The 27356-nt window shown below is 34.9% G+C and overlaps 3 protein-coding genes across 3 annotated transcripts; all 3 read left to right on the forward strand.

Moving 5' to 3' along the window:
- The first annotated feature begins 6721 nt into the window (after positions 1-6721).
- On the forward strand, positions 6722-7108 carry LOC141608725 (uncharacterized). Its single transcript, XM_074428069.1, has one exon. It carries the CDS (start codon positions 6722-6724, stop codon positions 7106-7108), a length of 387 nt encoding a protein of 128 aa, XP_074284170.1.
- A 3269-nt stretch (positions 7109-10377) lies between these two features.
- On the forward strand, positions 10378-18503 carry LOC141608726 (uncharacterized). Its single transcript, XM_074428070.1, has 7 exons — positions 10378-11008; positions 12057-12381; positions 12835-13100; positions 13847-13949; positions 14800-15383; positions 17129-17450; positions 18144-18503. The coding sequence occupies exons 1-7, from the start codon at positions 10404-10406 to the stop codon at positions 18387-18389; spliced, it is 2451 nt and encodes an 816-aa protein (XP_074284171.1). The 5' UTR covers positions 10378-10403; the 3' UTR covers positions 18390-18503.
- A 1902-nt stretch (positions 18504-20405) lies between these two features.
- On the forward strand, positions 20406-23108 carry LOC141606544 (protein PSK SIMULATOR 1-like). The gene has a single exon (XM_074425704.1). The coding sequence runs from the start codon at positions 21214-21216 to the stop codon at positions 22945-22947; it is 1734 nt and encodes a 577-aa protein (XP_074281805.1). The 5' UTR covers positions 20406-21213; the 3' UTR covers positions 22948-23108.
- Positions 23109-27356: the final 4248 nt, after the last annotated feature.

Below are 27356 nucleotides of genomic sequence, written 5' to 3' on the forward strand. Positions count from 1 at the left end.
CTGAAAATAGAATATTAAACTCTGATAAAGAAATCATAAATAGATCAAAGTTAGTTAGGAATTGAGCAAAGTTAAAAGTAGCTCGGGTTTAGCAATTAAAAATTAATAAAAAGAAGTTATACTCGTAGGACAAAAGGAGAACTAAATCAAATTCTCATTTTCAACCTTTAAAATAAGTAGGATTTTGTAAAAGTAACATAAACTTTTAACAATGGATCAAAAGTGGTAGCTTGAAATGTTTAGAAATAGCACGAAATGAATAGAACTTAGATATCATGAAAACAAAGTACGCTAAGAGGGTTTAAACTTAACCAACAAAAGAGCTATGATGAACTTCCTAGGAGAAGAGTTGAAATCGAATCTACAAGGATATCAAAGATTGAATTCCATAGGCTAACATCAAATTCTAAAGGAGGAGCAAGCAGAAACGAGGAAGAGAGGTATGAACGGTAACACTTATGGTCAAAGAGGACGGGAAATTAGGCAACAAGGAAACGCCAGATACTTAAATCTCGAACAACAAAGTCATCCCCAACGGTTCCGAAAACTTCCTAACCACGAAACTCATAACCACATAACTCCCAATAATTTCCTCAAAATACTCACACTTTACTCCTATGCTACCCCGTGGGTCAAGTCACTCCGCCACAATTGTGATTCTATAACTCTCAAATATAAATCATCTATAAACGATTTCCACGAAAGATCAAAAATACCTAAAGAGTTACACACATAACCAACTATCTACTATTAGGAGTTCTCACTATGGTAAAATCCTTAATCAAAGGTCAAAATCCCAAGGTCTTTATACTTTCTAACACTCCAAACCAAAATCTTATTCACACCCGCATTCACAAGCATAGATGATCACGTTCCCCAAATCATAAAGACCACCAACCAAAAGTAAATAGGTTTGTCATACAATCTTTCCTACCCAACTCAGCTCAAGTTCCACTAATCCAATATTGACGAAATCAAGGTTTTACAAAGAATCCTCAAAGAGCATCTCACTCACTCTACAATGTAGCCATCAATGCCATCACTCCACTAAGGAAACAAAGGGTAATAACTAGGTCAAGAAATGATAGGAAATTTCAAGGGAATACATGAACATGACGAGGTGTGAGATTAAAGGAGTCAATATTAAAGGTAACTAGTTAACACCAGTAAGAGACATCAGAATTGGAGAGGTATTCAAGGCAAGGAAACAACAAGTAACTTTTATACTTAAGAAATAAATCTAATCAAGGTATGAACGGAGGGAAGGAAGATGATTAATGGTACGAAGGAGGATTTCAAGGTTTAAACCACACGCTTCCTAGGACTTAAGGTTCTCTCTAACAAGGATATTGTACCTCCATAGTAAAATAACCAAATTCCTAAACGAGGGTCAAGGTAAAATAAACACTCGCTCAAGGGTTGATAAACTAGTTAGATTCATTGTTCACCTATCCTATCACATATTAGGATTTCCCTAAAGCAAATCTACCACTCAGGTATAAAAGCATCTCTTTATCTCAAGCACTCGACACAACCTCAATGTTTTAAAAACCAAAGAATGAATTGACAAAGACTTCTCAACAAAGTTCTCAAGGAACAATTATCATCAAATCACATCACCAATCTATACGGAATCATTAACATCTAAAAATGGGTTTTCTTCCAAATTCATATCCTAAACTTATCTCATGTTTACTCCTAAGGTGACGACGCTCAACCTACTAAGCTTTCAAATCCCAAACATAAACAACAAAGCCAAGTTCTATAACTTTTAATCACATAGGCAACTCATTCCTAACACAAAGAATCCACCAATCAATTATACTCACTTGGTCAAGGCACTAGGTATAAGAATCACTAAGTATTTATCACCACATTACCTAAGTCTTTCCAACATCACGACCTCTCAAAACCGGGGTTAAGGGTCAAACACAAACAAACTCCACAAAAGTTAAATTACTCGACCAAAAGTTAACATTCCATAAGGCAAAGATGAAGGTGTACAAGAGGGCTCTTATAAGGGGAAAAGGTACAAAGACAACTCCCAAGATATGGAATCAGAGTTGCGAAAGGCATAGAGGCACAAAGATAAGGGAATATGACAAGGTGCTCAAAGAGAGGGAGGTATCTTCAAGACGGTGAAGACATTCTTCAAGAGAAAGAGATCCATATGAAAGATGTTATGGAAGAAGAAACAAAAACGAAGAATAGGCCGGGTGGGTACCAAACAAGCTCTCCAAGGTAAAGCAAAAGAGAGTTTAGAAAGGAAGGATGAGCATCACGGGATAAAAGTAATGAAAGGTGGGTCAAGGATAGAAAACACACCCATAACGGTGTCGGGAGGAACAACAGCTCCGACTTGATTCTCGACAAGAATGACTCTTCTTGGCTCGGCTTCTGGAGCATGAGGGAGAGGAGGAGGGGTAGTCTTCTTCTCGGGGCAATTCTTCATGAGATGTCCGGGCTCCTTGCAATGGTAACACTTCAAGGGCACATCATAGCATCCAATCCCGGGGTGATAAGTGTAGCTTAAAGTAAAACAGAAGAGAGTTTCGAAAGAGGATAAGCACCAAGAGATAAAGAATGAGGCAAGATACACAAAGAACGAGAAACATTTTCAAGGAAGTAGAAGCATTCTTTAAAGGTTGAACAAATCTTCAATCCTCAGCAATAGGCACCAAATCTTGATCTTCGTATAGATAAGCTCACGGTCATTGATTCAAGAACACAACAATTATTAAATGACAATCAACAAACATGTTAGTACCTAACAAAGAGCAAACACACTACAGACTACCACCTTAGGTCCTTAAGTCTACCCATCTCTCATTCATTATTCAAGGTCAAGTTCAAGGTTAAATTCGGGGTACACGTGCGTGCGTCGGGAGCAACATATGCTCTGATACCAACTGTGACACCCCTCGATGAGGCATCAAAATAACTATTTAAATCTAAGCGGAAAATACGAGATTTTTAAAACCTTTAAAAGTTTAAAGTGCAAAATCCATCATAGGTTATCAAACGACAACGAAAAGTAAGTTAATTAAGTTTTACAGTTAAAAACAAAGTTCGTTGGGGAAAAGATATCCCACGAATAAACACAAGTCCAACGATAGGTGAGTCTAAGCAAACTATAACTAAGGTCCAAGGGTCAACGTTCTCGCTAGCTCACACGGTCTTCCCCACTTAAGCTTCATCACAAACCTGTCATTCATAATAAATATGAAAGTCACAGTCAGTGGGGAGTAACTCAGGGTTCTCCCAGCCACAATATGTCAAGATACAAGTAATTAGGAATTTAATTAAATAAACAAGCATGAGAGTAAATACTTACGGCATTACGAAAATCATGATTAGTGGGCATAAGAAAATAGGAATGGTAAAGCACAAATGAGAGAGGAATTATTAGGTCAAACTGTCACACATCAACTCGACTCAAATGTAAGACAATTACAAAGTATAGACTCAAACAAGACAACCCTCTAGACTCCAACCTCTTGGTAGGACGACGATCATAATACGGTCCTAGTCTAAACCTGGCCAGACTCTCGGGATGGACGACACCCGATTTGACAAACGATACCAAATCGTATCCAAGACTCGAAATATGGTACACCTAACCGTGCCCGAAAGTCGAGTAACCTCAAGCGGAACCTTGTCACCTAACCGTGACCCCCGGTCCGAAGAGGCGGAAGGAAAAATAGCCCAACTCGGAGGCAATGGCACCTAACCGTGACCCAATGTCCGAGGGCAAATAAATAGGGAATGTCGAGTAGTCTCACAATGTAAAATGTCACACTCGGGTCCGAACAAGAACCATAACCATTTTGCATGTTCATAACATTAATGAGTCTTAAAGTAACTAATTATCGATAGGAAAGAAGATACATGCATAACTCAATCGTTATCGAAGTCACAAGTGAAATAGAGCAAACATGGGACTCCCAAATGGGGTGGTGTACCGGCCGCACCGGGCCGGGGACAACATGCCAAAATCGAAATTTAATAAAACTTACAAGTGACTCCCCCAAATGGTCAAGAGACCGATTGGCCCCACCTACCGAATACGGCCAAATTTCAAATACACATAAAACCTTCATGACTCCCAGCCGCGTCAGTAGACCGGCCGCCGGTCACCCCGGCTGGGAATACGCCCAAACTCAAAATCACCTAAAACCCTCAGTGTACTCCCACTCGGTCAAGAGACCGGGCGCCATCACCCACCCTACTGGGACTACAGCTTACTAAAATATGTCCAAAACTTACAGGAATCTCCCAGCCGGGCAGACCACCGGTTGCCGGTCGACCGGCCGGGAGTACATACACACGGTTTCAATGCAAATCGACTTCCAAACCATTTGAAACCAACACAAATCATTTCCCATCAATTGTTTACGTATCCTAGCATGATTCTAACTCGGAAAAACAACATATTTGAGAAGGAAATCCAACAACTACGGATTTAAAGCAATAAAGATTGAAACTTTAAATCAAACATGTGAGAAATTCATATGAGGATACAATCCAACCAAAATTCAAGTAGAACATAACAAAAATCAGATTTCAACATTTGAAGGGTTAAATTAACAAACAAAGCACACAAACTTTAACATAAAAGTCGAGTAACCCATCACCGTTACCTTTTTGCACTTAAATCCACAAAAGACTCGTCTACCTTTCAAGAATCCACTTCCGTGTCCACTAAAACTTCTCCTAAACATAAGAAAACACAAAATAAGACTAAGAATCAAAACTAGAAAAAGGGTACCATGTAGAGAATGGCTCGACAGCCCCATGAATGGATGAAAGTCGGTATATTTCTTACCTAGAAAGGAGGAGGGCGATGAGAGGAAGAGATAGACGCGAAAATCGTTGAAAACCGATGAGAAATGAAGGTTTTATGGCCAATTTAGTGAAGGAGGTGGAAGTTGTGTAACAATGGTGTTGTAGTTGTGTGTTTGTTGGAAAATTTCAGAATTTAGGAGTGAGGGAGATGGAGTTGTGAGGGTTTAGTTGGGGGTTTTGTGAATGGAAAAGAGAAGGGAAAAGCCCATGAGTTATAAAAAGCCCAACAACTCAAATTGAGTCGGTTTCTACTAGAAATGACGTCTCAAGCCCACTACAACTCAAGACGGGAAATATTATTATTATTATCATTATCATCCGACCAAAATATTTATTTTGTATAACTTAAGCTTTAAAATATAATATTTATAAAATTCATATTTAATAATGAAATTAATGAAATTAAATAATTTAAAATATAAATAAGACAATAGAATGGTTAATTAAATTATAAATGTCAAAATGGAAAATTCGCGGGTGTTACAGATGGAGTCTTGGGTGTTAGACTCTGGTGTGTCATTTCACGCTACCCCATGTAAAAATTCCTTTCATAAATTTGTTGGTGGAAGGTGTGGTACCGCTTACCTGGCGAATGGTAAGGCAATGCCAATTATGGGAAAAGGTGATGTGAAAATCCGGACCCCGACTGGGGGTAGGTGGGAGCTTACAGATGTCATGTTCATCCCGAACTTGAAAAAGAAATTGATATCTATTGGAAAGCTTGATGAAGCAGGCTACAAGGTTGTCTTTGAGGGGAGTTCCTGGAAAATAGTCAAGGAAGCTATGGTAGTAGCTCGTGGGACTAAGAGTGGAACTTTGTACAGCACTGCAGGGTGTTGTGACATGAGTAGAGTAGCTGCTGGAGGGATGAAGTCTGAAATTGTTTCACGAGACTTGTCGCGGGATCCGAAAACTATGCATAGTGGGCCTTACACTAAGCACCGTGTGAGTAAAGTCGGTGGCTTGAAGGCGGAAGGTGGTCCGAGAACGCACAAGGTGAAACTGGCACGCTGGGATGTGTGCGGAAATTCAAGGAGTTCCAAGGAGGCACGAAAGGGTGTTTCGTTTAGGTGGGAGTGCACGCCCCGAGGAACGATGGGTGAAACCCGACATGTATGGTTGCCGTTGGGAACAGACTTGGATGATAATGGGTCGAGGTTGGACAGTACCTCGATTGGGCTTTTGCAGTTGGCATGAGCGAAGACGCGGTTGTATTAGGTGGATCGGGTGAATGAGGTGTTTTCGTGGTACCTCCAAAAGTGTCGGGAGGTGGGAGATTTGTTGACATGATAGTGGGTCCCTCCATTTTGGAGTGAAGTAAGTTTGTCAACAAGTTTGCAGTAACTTACGGAAAGCAATATGAAATGAAGAAATGTATGTGTGCATGCATTTATTGTTGTGAGCAAAGTAAAATATGGTGGCTCACGTATGAGGTTCATTTGCCTATAAAAGGAGATGGACGAAGCTCAGTATAAGCATCCCTCAAATCCTCATAAGTGAGTTATAAGTGTAATAATAAGAGCAGTCTTAAGTCTCTTGTGTATATTACTCTTATTGTAATCTCTGAGTGTGATCAATAAAATCCTAGTGCAACCGCAGTGAGGACGTAGCCAATTTGGTGAACCTCGTTATATTTGTGTCCCTGTTATTCTTGTCTTTATTATTGTGTGTGTGGTCAAATATATTACCCTACGAAAATCCCCTACAGGGTGAGAGAGTGGGTAAGTGAGGTGGTGAGGGAGCTTGATGCGAGAGAGTTGGTTACTTTTATGACGGGTTGCTGAGAGTTATGGGAAAGAAGAAACGACTGGGTGTTCAAGGAGGTTTCTAAGGGACTCGATGTGTGATTAGAAGGGTGGAGGAGTTGTGAAATGAGATGGAGGAAGGCGAGGCTGTGGGAGGTGGGAGGGATGAGCAGGAACGACGTGGTGAGGGGAGAAATGAGGGTTGGGCAAAGCCGTGCTTAGGGGAGGTAAAGCTGAACGTGGATGTGTGTGTAAGGGATGAGGAGGGATTGGGGTTGGGGGTTGTATGTCGGAATGACAGGGGGATGATTCGGTGGGCCATTACGGTGCAAAGGAGGGAGTGGTTGGAACCTAGAGAAGTGGAATCGAAAGCCATGTTGATGGGGTTGAAAGAAACTGCACGAAGAGGTCATATGAGGATTGTTATGGAGAGCGATTGTCAAGTCTTGGTCGAAGCAGTGAAGCATCGTTCGTTTGGTGGAAGTGATTTTCATTTGATTTTAGACGATATGCCATGACAAGTTGGTAAACGGGATTGGTCGAGTAGCGTTCCATTGAACATTGTTAACGTTGCTTCACATGATCCTCTATTTACTAAATGAATAGATGAAACTAGGAATTTTTCCGCTCAATCACCACCAACTACAAATTGGGCATTAATAGTAAATATGTTTGGTTATTTTCAAATATTGGGCTTTTTGTTTATTCTATACAAAAATATTAGTCTACTTTATAATTCTTATTTCTCAATATATACTTAAATACGAAGTATATTTTAAACTACCATATTTTTTACGCATGTTATATTCTATGATATATGTCACATTGTAAGATTACTATATATTTACTCATATCATTATTATCACAGTTTAACCATAAATATATTTTAATTATTATATTAAAGAATTTTCTTCATCACAATTATCTTCATCTCTTATTTGAAAAATACATCGTTGAAATACTAATTAATGTAATTTTATAAAATACGAAATCTCTCTAAAATACATCACCAAAAACACAATATTTATTAAAATTAGTCAATGTAATGATATTTTGATTTTCGTATGTAAAATTGTACTCAAGTTTTCACTTTTCTATCTTAATAATTAATAAAACACATCAATATTTTAGACTTTAATAATAAATTTAAAGTGTAATTATTAATAATGCTAATTTCTCATTATATTACAATCTAAAATACCGTGTGAATGCACGAGATCTAAACTAGTTTATTAGTAAATGGTTAACCTCTTCGAGAGATTTTTCTTAAAAAAAAAAAAAAAAAAAGGAGCATGCCCTATGTTAACTTATGTCTCTTTCATATGGATTGGCCCGATTATATGTTACGAGTGCAATGCATTATAAAGCCTCACTACTTTTTTCATGGGCTTGGACTCTAATTAATATATCTGTTCAGTTGCAATTATATCTATATGTGGTAAGATTCAAAAGATATTTTTATTTATTATGTTAAAAATTAAGGGGCGTTTGGTTAGAGAAAGGGAAAGAGAAAGGAAATTAGAAAGGGTAAAGGGGGAAAAGTTAAGAAATTACCTAAAACTTAATTAGTTGTTTGGTTACATCAAGAAAATGAAGTGTAGTGGATTGTGGTTTTTTTTTTTTGTGAGCGGGTGGTGGTTTAGTGAGGTGGATGTGGTGGTGGCGTGGTGGTGGTGGCAGTTGGGTGGCGTAGTGGTGATGGTGATGGTGGTGGTGGCATCATGGTAGTTGTGGCGGTGGTGTTGTGGTGGTGGTTTATGTGGGGTGGCTGCGGTGATGGTTTTGGTGGCGGCGGCGATGGCGTCTTGATGGTGACTTGTGTGGTGGGAGTCGCAAGTGTGGTGGTAGGTAAATAAGGTGGTTGAAGGGTAACAAAGGTGATAGGCTATCGCACACCTATGCAAAGATAATTACCTTAGACACAAATTAATGTAGTAATAGGGGTCGAACATAAGGAGACGGGAATTGCATTTATGAAATGCTATGGAAAGATTTCTATCAAGGTCGATTTTGTTTGGGTTTGTTTGTTGTTTGATTTGATGACTAACAATTATGAAGATGTAAACTATATGATAAAAGGGAGTCTAGGGGAGTCGGGTCACACATGCAAAGGTAAATATATGTTCATATTAACCTTGATATTAATAACATTGTCAATTGTATAGACTTAGAGATACCCACCTTACGATATTAGGTCAACCATAGACCGGGTCCTAGAGAAACTCCCGTTTATGATTAGGTCGTCCTACTACACATGCTTAGTCTAATCCGATTCAATGCCTCTCGACTTTTTGAACGAATTAACAAACTTAATCAATGAATAAGGCCTTTAAACAAAGATTAAACGTGACGATACAAACATGTGATAGAAACAATTAGACAATATTATATCAACCTAATTTATCATTTTACATATTTGATTTTACATGGCTTCCCTAACCCCTAGACTAAGGAATTTAGCTACTCACGACGAAATGTAAACTATAAACTTTGTTGTAAGAAATGCTAGACATGATTGTAGAAATGATGTAAACTAAACGGTGAAACATAAAATAAGAATAATACTAATGTGATATAATAAAAGTGCTAATGGTAAACTATGTGATAACTAAAATAGAAATGTAAAATAGTAAGCTAGAATTAAGAATACCGTAATGGAAATGGAACTTGAATTGCAAAGAAGAACAAAGTAGAACCAAATGCTTGAATAAATAACCAAATGTTTAACAATCAAATGCTTAACAATATTGAAACTAAATATGAAAACTAATGAGAGAATTTTGCTTAAGGCTATTATAGTGTATGAAGACGTAAGAAAAAGATATCCCTAATGATGACGGATTAAGGCCCCTATTTATAACAAAATAGGGGCATAACGTAAAATTCCAAGAGGGTTTCAACCCCGATCGGGGGCGTGGTTATCCGGGTTCTTTCTCTTCAATTCTTGGTTTAATGCTCAAGGAATCCAATGTTCATGTTTTAATGCTCCTTTAATCACCCGATAATGCTTCTTAATCTTAGCATCCAAAGCTCTTTAGCATCCAAAGCTTCCACCTCATTTTGGACTTTCATTTTGGGCTTGACTTTGCATTTGACTTCATTTGTAATTCTTACTTCAATCCATTAAATCTTCATGGAAAAACTCATGCAACTTCATACACTTAGTCGAATACTTGCTCTTGCTTAGCTTTTGCACTCTAGCTTGCATCTTTGTTGGATTTTAGCTCTTAAAAGCTTAAATTCCTACAAAACATGTGGAAAAAAGCAATTGCAACTAGAATAATAAATATTATCTCAAAACACTATGATAAGTGCTAAATGACATGTAAAACGGAGCTAATCTAAGGGGTAAAACTATGTAAATTATACACTTATCAAAAGGTAATGAAATCTCATACTTTGGGGGGTAAGGAATTAGATGGATTGAGGGGTAAGGAAGAGAATTTCATTCTCTTTGTTTATGTCAAACGAACACCAACAAGAGAAATCAATAACTTTGTTTCCCTTTCCCTTTCTTATATCATGTCAATCTGAGCACATCTAGCTGGCTAGGTTATTAAAAATATGCTCTAGAACACACGTTAGAATAACCGATCGTGATACTCAGTACTAATTTGGGGGACGGTGAATTCATGTGTTTAGTTTCCCTAGACTACATCTTACTATATAAAGTATTTCCTAATACAATGAATAGTTTACATTTGCTATAAAAGTAAAGGGAAAATAAAACAAATATACGTAAACTATTGACAGGGACGGAGCGATACTTCCAAAGAAAAGTAAGGCCAATTAATGTTGAAATGAGAGGAGCTAATGGACACACGTACGCTAACTTGTAAGGTATTAATCCTAAGAATAATATGGTTATACTTCAAGAAATTCCTTCTTCAAAAAATGGGAACAATTAATGGCTTACTCTCAAATTATGATAGAGTAAAAGAACTTAAGGCCTTCGATGAAACAAAGTTGGGTGTTAAAGGAGTGGCCGACTCGGGTTCGAAAACCCTTCCAAAGATGTTCATTAGACCCGAAGATGAGCTTTCTGAAGAACATGAAACTCCATGTGTTAATCTCCAAGTTCCGGTAATAAGTTTACAAGGTATCGAAAGTAAAGATGTTCGTGACGAGATTGTTAAACAAGTTTTACATGCATCGGAGAAATGGGGATTTTTTCAAGTAGTTAATCATGGAATTCCACTTGAAGTTCTTGAGAAAACATTGCAAGGGAATAAAATGTTTCATGAGCAAGATAATGAGGTTAAGAAATTGTTTTATACTCGCGATAGGACGAAACCAGTTTTGTATGTAAGTAACTATGATCTTTACCTTTCGAGGGCTGCTAATTGGAGGGATACTTTGGCGATTGTTAATCCTTATCCTGGTTTTCTCGACACCAATGAAATACCCGAAATTTGCAGGTATTCAATGTAGTTTTCGACACAATTTTCATAATGTATTTCTGAGAAAGCCTCGTATTGCACCCCTTTATCAGCTAAACTGCTAGCTCATATATGTTTGGATCGATCTTGTTAACTTAAACGAAGATTTTGTGTTGCAGGGTATTAGAGAATCCCTCCTACTACTAAGAGAATAAAAATTCTCTTAGTTTTCCCACCTAAAGAGACTTCTTCTTAATTGGGTCTATTTTTCTGGATACTACTAACACAACAAGATTTGATAGATTGTAAATTGTGAACCTTATAACCCACTTTTTCTATCTCATCTATCAAAGTAAAAGTTATTAATAGCCCATAATTTTGGACTCTATATGTCATATTATTAGATAGATGAGTGAACTTGATTTCATATAAATTTAAATTTATATTATACTCGTATTTATATGTTACCTCTTTTGTAAGAAATCATCAGTTATTTATTATGTAAATTTTTGTCTTAGTAATATGGACTATTTTTTGAAGGATGTAAAAACACTTATGTATTTTCTATTAGAAAAAAAAAAAAGTGAAAACATTATTTTAATAATTCGTAAATCGTCTTTTTCAACGCGAGGAATAGTTTTTACTGCTTTTCGTTTTAAGGTCAATACGCGTTTTAATAAAATTATACAACTAACTTAATAATTGTACTATTAATGTCATAAATTAGTTGCATGTAATGGTATAAAATTATTGTTATTTTTAATAGAAAAAAATAACTTAACTTAAAAGGTCTTCTTATGGTAGTAAACTTTTTTTTCAACCTCTTATTAATATTATATTTAGTAGATTATAACATTAAATTAAAAGTATACTTCATTTATGCAAGTAATTTAATTATTAATATCTCTTTATAAAATAAATCTAAAAAGTACCGTGCTATAGCACGGGAACTACACTAGTATTATATTAGAGATATTTTTATTAGAAAAATATATTATCATTAGATAATATATTATAGTTAAGATTTTATATTGAGGAATATTCTTAGAGTATTTCACAAGATAGTGTCCTAATCAATAATACACAGGGATGTGATGGTGGACTACATCAACCAAGTAATGAAACTAGGTGACACTTTACTAGAGTTACTATCTATGGGACTTGGACTCAAACCAAGTTTTCTAAAAGAAGAAATGGAATGCAACCAAGGATGGTCCTTGGGTAACCAATACTACCCTCCTTGCCCGGCTCCTGAACTAACATTGGGAACGAGCAAACATTCCGACCCTTCATTTCTCACCATTCTTCTGCAAGACCACATTGGCGGTCTCCAAGTTCTCCATCAAAATCAATGGGTTAATGTTGAACCGATTCCTGGCACACTTGTTGTCAACATTGGAGACATTCTCCAGGTATCTTTCGTCATCTAATGCTATAATTTTATACTTCCTTCATTCCAATGAATTCTATACATTTGCTTTTTGGGCATTATTCATAAGTGCGGAGAATCTTCGATACAACTTCTAATATATAGCATAAAAGATAATCATGTGAGAACGTGTTTAAATTGTATTGCCGAGTACATTCTGAATATCAAATTTTTATAATTTTGACTAATATGTAATTAAAGATATGAACAAAAGAAAATGAGCATTGATATACGTGTATAAAACAAATGTATAGAATTCATTGGAATGAGGAAGTATGCAATAGCGAATCCAGGATTTGCAGTCCGGGGGGGGGGGGTAATGTGAACAAGCCCATTAACATTGTTGTGTAGATTGGCTTCCATATATCAGACCGTCTTATACAAAACTCGCTACTTGTTGTGTATCTTATACTTAACGTTGTAAATTTTGATGCAGATAATATCGAATGATAAGCTTAAGAGTGTTTTCCATAGAGTGACTGCAAATCTTGTTGGACCGAGGGTTTCAACAGCAGTATTCCTCAAAGGTTCTCATTCATCTACGAAGTTATATGGACCTATTAAAGAGTTATTGTCTCAAGATCACCCGCCTGTGTATAAAGAGTTTACTCTTCGCGAGTTTCACACCCACTTCTTCAACCGCCCTCTCAATGGGTCTAGGTTTGAACACGTTAAGGCGGAGAGTCATGCAGATGTCAACTAGCTGGTTGGTTGATGCTCATGATCTGGGTTATAACATTCGACATTGAGAATATTATAAAATCTAATGAACTATTGATAAGGTTATTCAATTCCACATGCATAAACAGGACAAGTTTTTTTTTATTATCTAAACATTCTGCTTTGTTTTATCTATGTTATTAACTCGTTTTATTTTTAAAACTGACTTCCGTCCTAAACAAGAGTTTATATTTTACTATTTTTATAGACAAAACGTCAAATGTCCACCAATTTGCGTCGTGGGACTCAAAGTTCCACACACCATAATCTTTTCCGTCAAATAACACTACACATAACTTATCCTCCCCTCCCATTCTCCAAAATAATCCATCTTTTTTTTTTTTTTTGATGACGAGGGTTTAATCCCCCGGACACATGCAGTACCCTGCAAACCACGTGTGCCAGGTAAGACATCATTTAGGGTGACAGGTAACCGCAGCACTCCCGTGTAGGGAGTCGAACCCGGGACCTCTCAATTCGTTGCCAATTACAACGCTTTGAGGCACTCCCGCGTTCCACTACACCCAAGCCACTTCGGTTAAAATAAAAAATAATCCATCTTATCTGTACATTAATTTTGTGATCCCGGTACGCCCGACTAGACGGGTTATATGAGTACAATAATATTTGAAAGACTTGACACGAAGAACCAACGTACAAATCTTCAATCGCGATTCGCGAGAATGCATTGTAAATGGGCTTGGACTCTAATTAATTTATCGGTTCAGTTGCATTTGTATTAAGGCCCGACACAATAGATTTGTCTCCGGTCTAGGCAGGTTTGTTAGCTTAATCGGTAAAACTAGTATGGATCCCGCACATGCATGCGCAGTATTTATATTTATAGATTACATAGTTTATAATGTATTATTTATAGATTTAAAATTGACATATTAAAAAATTTTCATATTTTAATATGAGGATAAAAAATTGAAATCGAATTGAGTAAAGTAATGAAATGTGTATTTTAATAAAAAAATTTAACATAAAACTAATATTTTTAATTTATAATTTTTCTCAAATAATTTTAAAGAAATTTTTTGTCACGAAATTAATAATATCAGCTCATAATTTTTTTAATACGAATTAAGAACGAATATCAATTTATCGGTTTTTCATACACAATTTTTTAGTTTATACCAGTTTTGTTTTATTTTAATTAGAAGATTATAATGATTAATGATTATATATTAATTAAATATAATAATTTAATAAAAATATAGTATTGTTCCTTATTTAATCAGATTCCTTTTGGAGAGAAAATTATTGAGAACTTTTATTCTTTTAGTAGTAAGGAGGATTATTGAGAATTATAAACGGGAATGGAAAAATGACAAAAATTATCGGGTGTAATACCAAGTTACTCCGGGTTTGGTATTGGTAACTCTTGTATAGAACGTGATAGCCTGCAATTCACGTATACCAGATAAGTCACCCAAGAGTAACAAGCTCGAAGTCTAGAATATTAATTTGTTACCATTAAGAAATCCCATGAATCCCATCAATAAATAATACATACTCGTACTCATCTGTTTTAGTAAATATTTTACGTTTACTTTATTTTGTGAGGTGAAAATAAAGCAATCGAGTAGTACTTCCTTGACTATATGCCGACATACGTGATTATATTCCCTTTCATATTTTAATAAAACCTTGACCACACGAAGAACTAGTCAAGTAGCTCAACTCCATCTCCATTACCAAACAAAAAAAAAAAAAAAATTGTAAATATTCAAAAATGAGTAACCAACTTAGCTATGATCGAACCAATGATCTTAAGGCTTTCGACGAGCGAAAAACCGGTGTTAAAGGGCTACTAGATGAACCACCAACAGGGGAAATTCAAGTTCCAAGCATCTTTATTCGACCACTCGAAGATCGTTCAAAAGATTTAACTACTTGTCCCGAAAACATAACGATTCCGATCATAGACCTTACTCACGTCAACCAAGACGGTTATTCATCAAAACCCGAAATTGTGAAAGAAATGCTCTCGGCATCCGAAACATGGGGATTTTTCCAAGTAGTGAATCATGGGATTCCTATAGAAGTTTTGAATAATATGATTGACGGTACGAGGATGTTTCATGAACAAGATGACGAGGTTAAGAAACAGTTTTATAGTCGCGATCGGACTAAGGTTGTCACGTATAATACGAACTATGATTTTTATAAATCGAAAGCTGCGAATTGGAGGGATTCTTTGTCTGTTAATACTTCGATTACTGGGGAGTTTGATTCTCAAGATTTGCCATCAATTTGCAGGTTTGTGTTTAAATTTTAATAGAGCGTTATCTGGTGGTATCGAGTTTTGTTACATTTGTGTTGCTTGCAATTTTGTAGACTTTGATCATTAAATTTCTCCTAATTTAAACATAATCACAATTTATCTCGTTTATCAAATTAGAGTTTTTTTTTTTTTTTTGGTGAAATGTAAGAATTATCAAATTGGAGTTTTTTTAGACAAAGGTATCAAATTGGAGTTGTTTATGAATTATCTCGTCAATTAAAGTTGACCGTCAAAATAGGCGACACAAATATTGGATTGTGGAAAATTTATAAAGGCATGGCCTACTAATTTGTCACATACCACTTTAGCCTAGTATGTGGCCCAAATCAAATTTTAATCACCCCTAGTTAAACTCGGTAAGTAGAGTATATAATCAGTTGTATTAGTTGTATAGAAAATAATTTGTGCTTTATAATAAATTATTTGAGCTTAGACTTATACATTACGAGCTTAATTTGAAAGAATCTGAGCTCCCTTATAAAATTATCGGTTTTAAAAAATTATAATGAAACTCAATTAGATTTTATTTTGACATTAAAAAAATTAAATATAAATCAAAAATTATAAAAGGTCGAAAAATACATTCGGTTAGATTTGTTATGATTGTACAATGTTCTTGTACAACAGGTTGAATAGCCGTATTTGTGAGTTAAACTGAGTTTTAAATCATGCAAACGAGTCTGAATAACACACAAATAAAGGAGAAAATGTCTGCTTTTATATGAGACATATTATGGGTAAATTTTTTTTACTTAATATCTTTCTTTTTCCTTATTCATTTGTTTTTGCTGTATTTTATATTGCATTACAGATTAATTTAATGTGAGACAATCTCAGATACAAAACGTCTTGTGACGGGTACATTTTGTCACAAGCTGAAGACGGGGTAAAATGTGACCCATTTAAGACGAAAATGTAACCATTTTACCTAAAAAGCTACCAGAACAATCAGTGGCGGACCTAGAAGTTTAAGGGTGGGAGTGCACAATTGAAAGAAAAAAAAATTTCGAACGACATTGCAAAATAATTAGAGATACAATTTCATAATCGTCATTACATAATCAAATTTCACAACACAAAATCATAAATAGACAACAATAAATCAAAACAAAAAGAAAAAAAAAATGTTCATAGAAAATTTTATCTAAGAGAGCTGAAAATTAACATCTAAATTACAAAATTGGTGAAGGAGGAGTTTCAATACTACGGTTTTTTTGAAAAAAATATTAAGGTTTTAAGATTTGGATAACTTACGCAAAATGCAGTACAAGTCGTTGGCAAAAAAAACGAAATAAGTATGGTCAGAGTAGCAAAGAGCCAAAAAATAAAATAAAAGAGTGCTTCAGGGGGATCGAACCCCTGTGATCTTGCTTAGAATTAGAAGTTTTATCCGCTGAGCCACTACTTGGTTGTTGTTTATGCTTACACGGAAATAGTATAGATTCTTGTTATACGTTTCAGTTTAAAAAAAAAAATTATTCCGCCAACCAAGGGTGCGCACGTGGGGTGCTGTGCGCACCCCTGGGTCCGCCACTAAGAACAATGTCCTAAGCTATAATAATTTGTCATTAAAATGGTTACATTTTATCGTTAAAATAGCGACATATGACCCGTTTTCAGCTTGTGACGAAAAATGTCCGTCTTCAATGAGAATTTTATTCTCAGATAACACTAAATTGTATGTCAAACTAACTAATACGGAGTATTTTGTTACATCAAGGGAATCAATATTGGAGTACCTCAAGCATACCATAAAGCTAGGAGACCTCATACTAGAGTTACTATCACTATCTCTTGGACTAAAACAAGACTATCTTTCAAACTTAGAAAGTAACCAAGCATGGAACTTTGCATGCCATTACTACCCTTCATGCCCGGAGCCAGAGTTAACCTTAGGAACAAGCAAACACACCGATGCCTCAATCATCACCCTACTTTTGCAAGATCATATCGGCGGCCTCCAAGTTCTTCATGACGATCAATGGGTTAATGTTACGCCTCATCCCGGTGCCTTGATTGTTAACATCGGTGACTTGCTCCAGGTTTTGTTTACCCTCCTCTTCTACAAATTAATTTACAAATAGACCTGGCAAAATTGACCGACCTGAATGACCCGACCCATACCAGACTCGACACCAAAATCAAGACCTGAGGCTTGAACCGAGCCTGAGTTGACAAGACCCGGTATAACATGACCCGATTGTTTAGTATTGCACATGGATTGTTATCATAATAGCTGACCTGAACGCAAAATGGACCTGATCCGACCTGGCCTAACCTGAACTCTTGCAAACCCGAAATTGACCCGACCTGAGTTCTGCCCGATTGACCCATTTGTCAAGTCTAATGTCTACAATTACAAACTAGTGTAACACTATTTCAAAACGATCTTATTTTCATATAGAGGTGTTCAAATGCGGGCTTGAGTCGTGTATGGTCCGGGCTAACGTTTAATTTTTTGCCCACAGACAAGCGGGTTAGCGGGTTTGGGACGGGTTAGTAGACTGGGTCTTTGTAGTTTTCTTTAAATGCCTTGTCCGTATCCGTATTTTTTGCGCGCAGAATGGGCCGGGTTCAATGGACGGGACGACCCATGAAAAGCTCTATTTTCATACTATGACATTTCACAATGACAAATCATTAAATCAACTTACCTCATAGTTCGTCCGTCTCGGATATTTATTTACTTAAAATATAAGTTAATGATTTACTTATGCAAACGTTAATTTGTACAGATAATTTCCAATGACAAGCTTAAAAGTGTGAGCCACAGAGTGATTGCACAAACTATTGGACCAAGGGTTTCCATTGCATTATTTTTCAAAGGCTTGTTCTCATCTCCAGAAAAATATGGGCCCATTAAGGAACTATTATCCGAAGAAAATCAGCCCATTTACAAAGACTTTACTCTTGAAGAGTTCTACACACATTTCTTCTCTAGGCCTGTTGATCAAAATGGGCTTGAATATTTCAAGTTATGACATTATTCAAGTGTCGGATTATAAGTGTATGAGACGGTTTTATAAGCAAGAAGCTGAATTGTAACCATTTATATTTATCATAGTTTAATGACATGTTGGTAATTTGAAATAAAATTATTCTCGATTGTTGAAGTCATTTCACTACATTTTCAAAAATTTCGCTAATATATTTAAGGATATATTGAACACAAAACTCCAGAAAGACGGTCTCTTAATAGCGTTATTGAGAGACCTCTTACATGATAGAGTGAGGGACCTACTGGAGTGATCTGAAGAGGGTAGATAACATATTTGTGTTTAAATTTGTCATCAGGTGGTTCTACCGTTTTTTTTTGTGTGTATGAAATGAGCCCAAGGACAATACAATGCAAGTAGTAGAAGTATATTTGATTTGTCTTCATTTTAACCGATAATGTCGTTTTAAAAGAGACTTATCATTGAAACTTGTTATGACGGTGGTACTCCGTAAGGCCTTGTTATTTTCGGTTGGAAAGAACTTAACTGAATTGAATGAATCTGAACTAAACAGAACTGAATTGAACGAAGCTAAACTAAAGTAAAATTAATTAAAAAAAAAAGGGGCTACTGTAAGAAATTGACAAAGAATATAAGGCCAAAATTATTAGGCAAATCAAAGTAGGAAGGTTTATCATAGTTTTTCTAATCTTTGGCTGCTAATCCATATCAAACATTAAAACATTCTACGTTTGGTCGTTTATGAGTCGATGAGGTTTACGTAATCGTTCAATTTTAATTCCATCTTTTTGTTTTGTAGCTCACTTAAGTCAAGTCTCATGCATGTATTAGAATTTTTAAACAAGATTTTGAGAATTAGATTCACCTACTCCACTAATTACTTTAGCTTTTTAAAGAAATCACCTTTTTAATTTTGAACTTTGGTCATTAGCAATTTATTAATTTGCACTTTTTGTAAACTACAAAACAATTTCTTGTTTATTTATCTACCCTTCATTTCATTTTATTGGTGGTAGGTATTAGTTACAAGTAATTTAGCTTATATTTATAAATTTATTTTATTTGAATAATTAATTGTTTATATTACATAAATGTTCTATTGCCCCATATGTAATATTCGAGACCATTTTACTCTGAAACTTATAAGTTATAATTAATACTCCCCTCTGTCCCGATGAATTGTTATCTATTACATTATGCACAAAACCGATGAAAGAATATAATATGTGAATTTGCTGTTTGACTTATAAAGTAGGGAAGAGCCCGGCTATATAATATAAGGGCAGCACACCCCCCACTTCAAGCGCACTCTATTCCATGATAATCAAATAAAGACAATTTAAGTGAGTGAAGTACAAAATAAAATTTGTACTATTCAAAATTCAAAGTGAGGAAGTTGAAATAGTTCATGTTAATTTAAATAATTTATGATTCATAATTTAGAACAAACAAATGCTTATGATAATTGTAGTTGACAATTAAGAACCCTACGTTGACCTCCCAACTCCATTTACGCTCCACCTCCAATTTGCTTACCTAATTTTTTTACTAAAAAAACCAAAATTAAAGACAATTGACATAATTCCCTTTTTATTAAAAAAAAAAGTCAACTCTAAAGATTAATAAGAGCATTTTTTAACTTAATACTCATATTTAACTAAAGAAATCATTTTTATTAGTCGAAAACTAGAAATATTACGTAGTTTGAAGTATTAAGAAAAGTTATAGACTTTATCGAGTTATACTGAGATTCAAGACCACCTCACAAATTAAAAACTACACGTAGATAAAAGGTTTAAAATCCATTTGAGAATCTGATTTCGAAACGCAGTATAACTCGATAACATATCGATGGAGCTAGACTGCTAGAGGGTATAAGTCGTATAACAAAGGTGATTTCGCCCAAACAACAACAAAAAAATGGCGAATTTTTTAGTTTAAATTTCTAATTTTTCTCTAATCACTGATTCCATGTAAATAATTCATTCTCCAAGTTATTCATTAAGGACAAATTCTGATTCCGCCACTTAATGACATTATTTCATTCTACTCCCTTTTGCCCCACTCCATAATACACTCCATAATGCCCATCAAAGTGCCTATTTAAACGTCATTATTTGAGTTTCACCTTAACTACACTACCCACAAACTGCATCAAAAACAATCCCTCCATTGTCAAAAAAATTATTCTCAATTTTCTATCTTTCCTCCATTAATAATAGCTTTCACTGCTGTTATCTCATATGGGTTGTCGATGAAGTGTTCGACCTATTGCCTACAAGAACAATTCCCCAATAATTTCATCTGGGTACCTCTCTTTTTAACTTAATTCATCTTATTTTAAAGTTTAATTGTTGTTTTTTCACTTAATTGTCATTAATTTAGTATAAAGTTATGATCTTTGTGAAAAAAATTGTTTTTTTTTTGAGTTTGAAGTGGAATAATTTCATCCTTTTAACTTAATTTATCTTTTTTCATGGTTTAATTGTTGTTTTATCATTTAATTGTCATTAATTTGGTATAAAGTTATGATCTTTGTGAAAAAATTTGAATTTTTTTGAGTTCAATAGGAATAATTTCATCTGGGTACCTCTCTTTTTACCTTAATTTATCTAATTTGATGGTTTAATTGTTGTTTTTACACTTAATTCTCATTAATTTGGTATAAATTCACGATCTTTGTGAAAAAAATTGAATTTTTTTGGTGTTTGAAGGATAATAATCTCAAGAATTCATCTTATTTCATGGTTTAATTGTTATTGTTTCACTTATTTATCACAAATTTGGTATAAAGTTATGATCTTTGTGAAAAAGATTGAATTTTTTTTGAGTTTGAAATAGTAAAGAAATGGTTGTTGAGCCTTGGTTAATTAAAATGGGGAATCAAGTAAGTAATAATCTCAAGAATTCACTAATTTTACACCAAAAAAGTAGTAAAAAAAATTACCCATCTACCAAAAATGTGAAAAAATGTATTGGTATATTGTCATTTGAGGTAGCAAATGTTATGTCAAAATTGGTGCATTTACATAAATCAATTTGTGATGAACAAATTTCTAGGCTTGTTAATGAGATAATTAAGTTAGAAGGGGTAAAAAAGTTGGTATCTTGTGATGAATCTTACCTTATAGAGCTTGCTTATGGTGAAAGATTAGATGATTTGAATAGGATTGCTGAGGTTGTTTCTAGGTTAGGGAAGAAGTGTAATACCGCGGCGTTACAAGGGTTTGAGCATGTTTATGGTGATATAATTAGTGGGAAGATTGAGGTGAAGGAATTAGGGTTTTTGGTTAAGGATATGGAGGGTATGATTAGGAAGATGGAGAGGTATGTCGGTTCCACGTCGAATTTGTATAGTGAATTGGAGGTGTTGAATGAGTTAGAACAGGCGGTTAAGAAGTTTCCTTTGAATTCGAATGTTGAGAGTCGACACGCTTTTGAGCAGAAGGTGGTGTGGCATAGGCAGGATGTGAAGCATTTGAAGGATGTTTCGTTGTGGAATCAAGGGTATGATAAGGTTGTTGAGTTGTTGGCTAGGACGGTTTGCACGCTTTATGCGAGGATATGTCTTGTCTTTGGCAATGCTGGTATGGGTTTGAAACGGAGTTGTAGTAGGAGTGTTGTTGCAGTTTCTCGTATCTTGGTTGAAGAGGATTATCCCGGTGGTTTAGTGAAGGCGAAAAGTTATAAGAGTAATGGGAAGGTTGAGCATATGTCATCTGTAAGGCCACTAAATCGATTAAAATCATTGCCTAATGAGAGAACGGAAAATAAATCCCCGAATTTAAGGACAAGGACTCAACTTGGTCTGCAAAAAGAAGAAGTCGACTTTGTTTTACCTTGTGCGCTTAGTCCGGGGAGGATCTTTAAGGAGTGCCTTACTTTTAGTAGTTCAGCTTCAAAAATTGACAAGGAAGACGACTGCTCTAGTTTCAGTGATCAGAAGAGTTATGTCTCGGGAAGTTTTAGCGTGCCAAATGGCTTAAACCTCCCGCAAATTGGTGTTCCATACAATGCACCTCGTTTTGGTACTAAAAGTCGGCTGGCAACTCGTGCTACTCCATCTACTATCGGGGGATCTGCTCTCGCACTTCATTATGCAAACGTCATTATAGTAATAGAGAAGTTTCTTTGCTACCCACATTTGGTGGGCGAGGAAGCTCGAGATGATTTATACCAAATGTTGCCTAATAGCTTAAGGAAGACGTTGCGTATCAGTCTCAAGTCACATTGCAACAACTTCGCAATATACGATGGTGCATTAGCTCATGATTGGAAAGAGAACCTTGATGGGATTCTAAACTGGTTAGCTCCTCTGGCACATAACATGATCAGATGGCAAAGTGAACGCAACGTTGAACAACAACAAATGGTTACGAGAACAAACGTTCTTCTTCTCCAAACTCTTTATTTTGCCGATAGGGTGAAGACAGAATCAGCCATGTGTCAGCTTCTTGTTGGTCTAAATTTTATCTGTCGTTACGAACAACAGCAGAATGCTCTTTTGGACTGTGCTAGTAGTTTCGACTTTGGCGATTGGATGGAGTGGCAATTGCAGTGCCAGAATTCTTACCTCAATTGATAGGTATACTAAGCATGTTTCAGCTCATGACCTATTATATTTTTTGACTTCTGAAGTACAAATATCTCTGTCATTACTGAGGAAGCATTCTTTTCTTCTGGAAAATGTTCTTGTACATGATAAATAATTTTTTTCTTACATTTATCCCAAATGTCTCCATTTATCGGTGTGCGCACATCAACAACAACATCATCAGAGCCTTAATCCCAAAATGCGGCGTCTGTTAAAAGCAAGCTTTTGGCCTGTTTCCATTACTTCAGTGTAAAAGAAGCCAGGCAGGGAAATTTTATGCTGACAGGATTGGAACGAACATTCACGTCTTGTGACTTTACCAACTAAACTAGTCGACATCTACATTCATGATGACGGGATTGGAACCCAAGTATTGTTGCTCAACTCTATAAATAGAATTTTCTATTGAACATTCTTGTGGTTTTTTATTAGTGGTTTTGTTGATGCAGTTCAACCTGCTCCATATGCTGTCAGCATGTCTTCTTCTGACTTGTAATGTACTTCATGAAATCTGTCGACGGTGGTATATGCAGTGGCGGAGCCAGGATTTGAGGTTAGCGGGGGCGAAAGGGTGATTGTATAAGGGGGCCTCGAAAAAATTCAAATTTTTTAACTAAAAATTTCGAAATTTTTAAACGCCAGCGAGAGCGAGCCCCCTCTGTCCAACCACTATTACACCATAATCGAGAGTTTTTTAGGCATTTCAACCGTGTTTTTATTGTATGTTGAACATTTGAATTCGATAAATTCCTCCGTCGAAAAAGTTCTCTTTAGGATAATATAACACAAAATTAAATACTATGTAGTGTGTTTTTACAGAGATTAGTCGATGTTAAAGGCAAGAACGTGCAACTTTTTAAGTACAATTAAATTCCATGTTCTGGGCATTACAAATGATTTAAATAGTAAAATAGTGGGAATTTGTGGTAATCAAATCTGCATGTTCTGTATTTTTATTACATGAGTTACACTTAATCTAGTTGAATTATTATGATATCGAGACCCGTCACGCCGGTTGGGACCTTGGGGGGTGACGTTAAGACGAGTAGTAAAAACGAGGGAGTAATTCGTGAGAGATTGTCTCACACTAATTTTGTGTTAATACACTGAATAGTGAAATCTATAATAATAAGAGAATAAAAAACAAGAAACATTAAATATTATCTACACATATACTATTTGAGAGGTCTCGCATTAACTTGTTGAAAAAACCGTCTCATATGAGAATTAGTGTAACGGAAAATCCTGACATTAAGCCCAATAGGCAATTGTTCTATTTGGGCCAAACAACACTAATTGCACAAGGACGGTCATGCTGCTTAGGCCTTGGGCTCCATGAACGAAACGGGCCGAACTTCAGCCTATTTAATTATTATTTTTATATTCATGGCAAAATTAATAAATTGAAAAATATATTTATAATCATATATTCAGAGTATTTTCTAAATGAAATTACTAAGTATTTATAGATTGATCTTACCAATACGACCATCTTACATAAGAAATCGTCAGAAACAAAAATTACACGGTAAAATGGGTCATCAAAGATTTAATGTAAAGTATCATTATACGAGTTACCTATGAACATTTAGATCATTTATGTGAAGGGATCCACAAATATTTATTGGAACTTAGAAAGTATTAAGTTTGAGTGAAAAACTTTTATATTACGTGATCGTTCTATTTAAGTAAGTAAAAAGTATGCAAGTATAGCCCTTTATATCTCAAAAATGACTCTTATGACCTTATACAATTGCAAAGCATCCCAAATCAATTAGATTTTTTTTAATCATATATTTTTGACAATTTAAGGAAATCAAGAATGTCCTCAATCTCTATTAAATAAAATTCACATCTCAATTTATCAAAAAAAAAAATCACATCTCAACGAATATTGATCGATCACACATATGGACAATATGTTAATACAAGACGTTACTTCTATATAATTAGATAAAAATGCAAAATACATGATTCAATCAAAGCAACAAGAAAGATGTGATCTTGATTGGCAATTTAATTAATTTGACGATTTAAACCGCATTAATCAACTTAAATTAAGAAAAATGAGTAAGCATCACCGAGTATATAAACTACCTATGCGGGCTATGCATCATAAACAAGGTTACAAAACCTTAAATTATCAAATTCAACCCTCGCTAATCGACTTAAATTAAGAAAAATGAGTTAGCATCACCGAGTATATAAAACTACCTATGCATCATAAATAAGGTTGCGAAACCATAAATTATAAAATTCAAAACTAAAACCCTAATAATATGGCATCTATCAACACACCATATAATTAATTAATCTCCTTACATACCTAAGAAACATTATTAATTATAAAATTATTAACATATGAAAATAAATCATGGATCGTACCCTAGCCTTAGCTCCAAATCAATTGAACCATACTTGTCTTCATGAGTCTTGTTTTCTTCACCTTGATGAAAATGGTTAACAATCGATGATGAATTCGTCCTTAAACTCAAATCCGTCCCCAAATGCTCATCATACCTTCCAAACAACCGACTTCTTCCACTCGAAAAATCTCGAGTATTACCATAATTAAATGAAGTTTGTGTTGACATGGTATTAACAAAAGGGTAAGTATAATTATTATTATTATTACTATTATATGATTGATAATATAAATTATTCGGACCATAATAACTCATTTGTTGAGAGAAATTAGGATTAGGGTAGCATGATAATCCTTCATTAATATTTATATTATTATTATTATTGTATGGAATTTTAGGTAATGATGAAGAAGTGTAATAATTTTGTTGTTGTTGTTGTTTGGCTTTGGCTTTGTCTTTCCTATGGATGTTCATATGGCCTCCTAGGGCTTGAGCATTAGTGAACCCTCTCTTGCAATAGCTACACTCATATGTTCGTCCAACACCGGTGTTGTCGTCTTCATCGGTTTTTGCCATTGTTGAATCACTAAGCTCGTTGATCACTTTGCTTGAGGTTTCTAGGATCTCATGGTACTTCTCCATTTCCATGTTCATAATTTAAGCAAGTGTGATTTTTTTAGTGGGTTTTCTTATTATAATTATAGGCATAAAAAGGAAGAAGTTGAGGAAGATAATTATAAAACACAAAAAAAGTAGAAATTAAATTAAGTAAAATATGTAAAGAGTATGAAATTAGGGAGTTGGTTGTGAACTTATATATAGCCTTTATTATTTTTATCATGCAACTCTAAGTTGCATTTTTAATTAAGCATATAGTTTTTAAGTTGGTTAACTTTCATTATACTAGGTCATGGTCCATGCAAAATGGACTATAGCTAACTAGGTTGTTATTTATAGGAAATGTATAATAATAATAATACAGCGATTATATACTTTCTCCGTACTAGTCGTTTGTTTAGTTTTAATTAAAATACATCTGATAAATAATACGGAGTATAAAAGATAAACAAATGGATAAAACATTGAGACGGATGGAATATGTTAGGAGTAATAAGTTGAAAAGAGCAAAGTACAATATTTTCTCGTGATTATACTTGGATGATAAGTCGATTATATACTCAGCAATCTCTCTATTCTAGTCATTTGTTCACCTTTTATTAAAACACGACTGGCAAATAATATCTAAGGTAAGCAAATGAATGAGACTAATGGAGTATATTATCGAGTGATAAGTTAAAACGAGTAAAGTAAACATTTTCTTGTGATTACACTTGGATGATGACTCTAAATCAACTCCTAAGGATGACAATATAGTACATTTATACGTAGATTATATTGTTTGTCCCGTAAAAGAAGTGACATAGTCAATTTGATATACTATCATGATACAAAAGATTAAGTTTGTTATACAATTCTAACGATGCATCTTAGTTGTTGATTTTTACGGTAACAAAAAAATGCAAATACATAATGTTAGAACTTTTAGAGTTGTCATTGTTACATCTTTTTTGAAATAGAATTAATGTCCATTTAAATGAAATTAGAACTACAAAAAGATGACAATGTCGAATATTAGATACATGCTGGTGGAATACGGTAGTTTGAGCACAAGCTTCATCATTCACTGTATTTGCTAAATTAATAGCTTTCAAAAACCATTGAACATTTGAGTTAGGATATACTCAGTACTGAGGCTCTGTTTATTCAGCTCACTTCAGTTCAATTCTGCTTATTTCAGCTTTATTTATCTCGGCAAATGTCAATTCAGTTTAACTTCATTCAGATAACTTCAGTTTAATTCAGTTCAGATCAACTCAATTCAGTTTTGTTCAGCATAACAGAACAGAGCTTAATATTCCGTAATACTGTATGTTGTTTTAGGACTTTACATACATGCAAATACGTATAACATGAGAAATTATGTTGTTTTAGAACTTCAAATACATACGAGTACGTATAAAATGAGTTATG

Source organism: Silene latifolia, chromosome 10 (assembly GCF_048544455.1).
Source record: "Silene latifolia isolate original U9 population chromosome 10, ASM4854445v1, whole genome shotgun sequence".
Classification (NCBI taxonomy): domain Eukaryota; kingdom Viridiplantae; phylum Streptophyta; class Magnoliopsida; order Caryophyllales; family Caryophyllaceae; genus Silene; species Silene latifolia.

Coding starts and splice junctions, on each gene's coding strand:
- LOC141608726 (XM_074428070.1), top strand. CDS start 10,404: ATGGACACACGTACGCTAACTTGTAAGGTATTAATCCTAAGAATAATA. Junction 11,009..12,056: donor GAAATACCCGAAATTTGCAG/GTATTCAATGTA, acceptor AATAATACACAG/GGATGTGATGGTGGACTACA. Junction 12,382..12,834: donor ACATTGGAGACATTCTCCAG/GTATCTTTCGTC, acceptor ATTTTGATGCAG/ATAATATCGAATGATAAGCT.
- LOC141608725 (XM_074428069.1), top strand. CDS start 6,722: ATGGAGGAAGGCGAGGCTGTGGGAGGTGGGAGGGATGAGCAGGAACGA.
- LOC141606544 (XM_074425704.1), top strand. CDS start 21,214: ATGGTTGTTGAGCCTTGGTTAATTAAAATGGGGAATCAAGTAAGTAAT.